At 42.3% G+C, this 4,952-nt stretch overlaps 1 protein-coding gene across 1 annotated transcript in view; it reads left to right on the forward strand.

The window, feature by feature from the left end:
• The window catches only part of slc4a5a (solute carrier family 4 member 5a), a 205,987-nt gene that overhangs the window by 151,196 nt on the left and 49,839 nt on the right, over positions 1 to 4,952 (forward strand). The window contains exon 14 of the mRNA XM_037679966.1: positions 971 to 1,242. Coding sequence (XP_037535894.1) covers positions 971 to 1,242 — 272 coding nt within the window. The remainder of the gene's footprint in view (positions 1 to 970; positions 1,243 to 4,952) is intronic.

Consider the following 4,952-nt stretch of genomic DNA (forward strand, 5'->3'; position numbering starts at 1 on the left):
GGGCAGGTTGAAGGGAGGTGGCCTGCCTGATGTTGGGGGGCAGGTTGAAGGGAGGTGTCCTGCCTGATGTTGGGGGGCAGGTTGTTCCACAGTTTGGGGCCCATGACTGAAAAAGCCCGATCTCCTCTGAGCTTCTTGTTTTTGGAACAGCCAAAAGCAGCTGATCGGATGATCTCAGGGCCCGAGAGGGAACGTAAGGTTCCAGAAGCTCAGAGAGGTGAAGGGGTGCGAGACCATTTAAACATTTGAAGGTCAACACAAGAATTTTAAAGACTGTCCTCGTACGAACAGGGAGCCAGTGAAGGGAGGACAGAACTGGAGTAATATATTCAGACCTACGAGTTCCAGTTAAAAGCTGAGCAGCAGCATTTTGGACGAGCTGAAGACGTGAGATGGAGGCCTGGCTGATCCCAGCATACAGTGCGTTGCAATAGTCCAATCGGGTCGTGACAAATGCGTGGACTAGTTTCTCAAGGTCGGGTCTGGACAACACTGGCTTGAGCTTAGCTACCTGTCTGAGTTGGAAGAAGCTTTTATGCAGAACAGAGTTAACTGTTCTGCAACTGTATCAACTTACAAGCTGCTGTCAAAACTACTCAAAACTACTTTTTATGCTGGCAAAAATTGCTCCCAACTCTTGCTTTTAAAAGAATCGTTAAAGGAGCCTATTTGTCATTCAACCTTTCAAAAGAACACTTCAAATACTTTGTATTTTAAGCCCAACATTAATCTAATACTCATGTCCATGATGAATGGGCATGAATGGATGTTAACACCTGACTTCAATTGTAAACCATGGCAACTCTTTTTCTCCACTTTGTTGTAATTATCATGATTTATTATTAAAATAGGGCAAATTAGTCAATGCATTTTTACCAAGAGTGGTAAGTTAAATGATGCAATTTCTGGTGGTGTCTTAAATTTGTGTGTTTAATCACAGAAGTCGTCTTTAATCCTCTTACTTTCATAGAAACAATGACATAGATTATATGGAGCTGCGTCTGTGGATCGGCATCCACTCCTGCCTGCAGTGTTTGATCCTTGTGGCCTCAGATGCCAGTTACATCATCAAATACATGACACGCTTCACTGAGGAGGGCTTCTCCAGTCTGATCTCCTTCATCTTCATCTCTGATGCCATCAAGAAGATGGTGGCTGCGTTCAAGTACTACCCCATCAACACTGACTTCAAGACGGACTATGTCACCACCTACAAGTGCGAGTGCTTGGCCCCAGACCCGAGTGAGTTCACCTCTTAGCAAAGGCAGACCGTGTGTGTGTGTGTGTGTGTGTGTGTGGGGGGGGGGGGGTTGTTCACAAGGAGCCGGTGTGGCCCTTGGAGGATTCTGCAGCTGTCACATATCAGTAAATGGGTTTGTCTTTATTGTCTGTGAACCTAAACCCAACTGTTTAATTTGGTATTCTATATGTTGCAGCATGGTCCTTCTGACCTTGTTGCATTGGTCTCACAGTGAAACAGAAATATAATTTTAGTTTACTTTGTATAGTAAATAAATCAGACCAAATGTGTCACACCACATTTTTTACTGACTGGTTTGATTGGCATATCATCGTACAGGTTGGTCTCTTCAAATTCCTATAATTTAAGTAGGTTATTGTGCTTTTCATTTTAGTTGTTGCTGATTTTAAAATAAATTCTGATGTTTTGAGGTGGCTATTTTTTAAGTTCATGAAAAACTTCTTCCAATAGATGTTCACACATCAGCCTACATTTAGCTTGTGCTAAACTGAAGGAAGGTTAAGCTTTAGTTAATGAAATAAAATGTCTGGTTGGCATTTTAAGATAAAATAAGAATGTTTCTCACATGTTTAAATATATGTGTCATAACTTTTGAATTAGTACTTTCTTTGCTCAGGCTGCAGCAACCTGAAATTTAGCTATCCATCCATCCATCCCTCCATACATCCATCCATACATCCATCCATCAATCGATTCGTCCATCTATTCATCCATCTATTATCTATTCATTCATCCATCCATCATCCATCTTCCATCCATCCATCCATCCATCCATCCATCCATCCATCCATCCATCCATCTATTCATCCATCATCCATCCATCCATCTATTCATCCATCCATCATCTATTCATTCATCAATCCATCCATCCTTCTGTTCATCCATCCATCCATCCATCATCTTCCTCTTATTCTGGACTCAGGTCTCGGGGGCAGCATCTTGAGCAGGAACGTCCAGACATCCCTTTCCACAGCCACCTCTTCCAGCTCTTCTGGGAGGAGTCCAAGGTGTTCCCAGGACAACTGAGAGACATAGTCTCTCCAGAGTGTCCTGAGTCTTTCCTGGGGTCTCCTCCCAGTCGGACATGCCCAAAGCACCTCCCTAGGGAGGTGTCCAGAAAGCATCCATAGCAGATGAACCACCTCAACTGGCTCCTCTGGATGTGGAGGAGCAGAGCTTCTACTCTGAGTCTCTCCTGATAACTGAACTTCTCACCCTGTCTCTAAAGGAGAGTCCAGCTTCCCTGCAGAGGAAACTCATTTCAACCTCCTGGATCCATGATCTCATTCTTTCAGTCTCTACCAGAGTTCATGACCAGAGGTGAGGGAAGGCCTGACTGATAAACAGAGAGCTTTGTCTTACAGCTCTGCTCCCTCTTCATCACAACAGACCGGTACAAAGTCCACAATACTGAAGATGCTGCACCAATCCGTCTGCCATTCTCACGCTCCATTCTTCACTCACTCATGAGCAAAACCCCAAGATACTTGAACTGCTCCACTTGAGGCAGAACCTCACCCTGAAATTTAACTAGATTTTTTAATTTATTTATTATCCCTTTCTGTTATCTACTTTATTTTTTTTTTTTGAATGGAGGTGGATAGAGGTACAAAATATCTTATGTAGTATGCTAAGGCTAGGTTAGCTTCAGTTAGCTTCAGAGCTCCACTACAGTCAATTTTTTAATAACGGGTTCTCTCTTTTTCAAGCTACTTGACAGATATGTGACAGAGGTACTGTGTTGTAGATGGTTTAATCAGTGACATGAGACGTTAATTTTCTTTGACCCATCAAAATAAATGTGGTCATTTATTAACAGAATCAAAATTTAACATCAAAACACTGTACACTTGATTATACTGGACGGTTCTGATTAATAAAACTTGGCACGTTTTACTTAATAAAAACAACAGACATTTCTGAAGATATCTGGATTAATTATTGGCAAGATAGAAGTTTCAAGATGGGAAATGAAGGAGTTTAAATGGAGAGAAAAGATGTGGAGGAAGACAGTGTGTTGACTAGGAATGGCACCGTTCATCCGACCCCAGCTCAGCCCCGGTACACTAGGTAGTGAAGCGACTCGTTACCTTTGCAGAAGATAGGTCAGCTCCGGTACGGAGTTCCATTTCAACTCTACCTTTCAGCGTCTCCTTAGGATGGCTGAGAATCGTCCGAAGTAGTGACGGTACTCCGTTCAACAACACGCTCACCTCCCGGGTAGGTACACAGCGAGCTGTGAGTCCGTCAGAGGTTCCACTCAGATGTGGAAGGCTCCATAATCCCAACTAGACTCGGAAGAACTGCTAGGAACTAGAAGAAGTCACGGAACCAACCAACTCACTCCAGAACTCTTCTAACTTTCTCCAGAACTCAACTGAACTAGGAAGTGTCGACTTTTAAAGAGTTCTGCTTCCGGTCACTTTTGAGAAGTTCTGATTGGTTGAAAGAACCAAAAGGGGTGTGGTTTTAGTGACGTCAGAGGGTCATTACAAGTCGAGAAAACAGCGGAGATGTTTAGGAACAGACAGAGAAATGTTTTGACGAAGAGAGAAAAACTACAGGTGTCAGTTTTCTTGTTTCTGTCTGAGAGGTTTAAAAACACGACATTTCGTTCCAATAACTTGTTTGCGACTGTCTCCGACTTTTGACCGACATCACTCCTTCTCATTTCAGACAGAAGATCAAAAATGCATAATTACTTTGTAACATAGACATTTAACTTGATTTCTACTTTGAATGAGGATTAAAAAAAAATCATTAATACTGTTTCACAGTTGATTTAAAATGAGTGGTTCACTTCAACATTTAAAATGGTTTGAACTAAACACACTTTTGATTATCAAGATATTGTAAAATAGTAATGATAATATAAAAAAGAGAGTGTTCTTTCAATTGATTAGTTCAGGATACAATTAGAAAGTCTCTGGATGAGCTAATTTGTATTTCTGAATTCAAATCAATGAAATAACAGTTCCTGTCCAATGAAGGTCTTCAGAGGCAGGTTTGACCGGAGGCCTAGTTCACTACACTTATATTATATATACATATAACTTGACTTCCGGTCAGGATGGCGCCTGTGTACATGGCTTGCCATTTGTCTCTGCGTATGATTTGTTTTTTTGTGCTGATTCTTTTTACCACTAATGTCAACTCTTTAATGGTATATGATCACTGAACTTTGCTGGAAATTGGACTTTCTTTGAGAAATCTGTCTACTTGGGACTTCACCAGACAAGGTGAAGCTTGCTTTCCTCGTTCCTACAGACGAAGGCGCGCGCTCCAAAACCTACAGCCTCTGTGTAGGGACCCACGGGTGTCGGATAAGGATGCAGACCTGCCGCTTGCTGCCAGGATTGGCCTGATTAATGCCAGATCGCTGACAAATAAAACTTTTATCATCAAGAATTTATTTTTATCGCATGAATTGGACTTCTTCTTCATAAGGGAATCATGGACAGGTGGACCAGGTGAGTCCAGTGTTTTGATGGAACTTTTACTGCAGGATTGTTGCTATTTTAATTCCTCCTGGACGTCTGGTCGAGGAGGAGGAATAGTGACTGTTTTTAAAAGTTGTTTTGCCTGTAAACAGCTGCTCCATCTTCATTCAGCAGCTTTGAACACAGCCTGTTTGAACTTGGCTCCTCCCACATTGTGCTGTGTGTGCGTCCGTCTACCCCCCCCCCCCCCC

The sequence above is a fragment of the Nematolebias whitei genome, chromosome 8, assembly GCF_014905685.2.
Source record: "Nematolebias whitei isolate Nwh7 chromosome 8, NemWhi1, whole genome shotgun sequence".
NCBI lineage: Eukaryota > Metazoa > Chordata > Actinopteri > Cyprinodontiformes > Rivulidae > Nematolebias > Nematolebias whitei.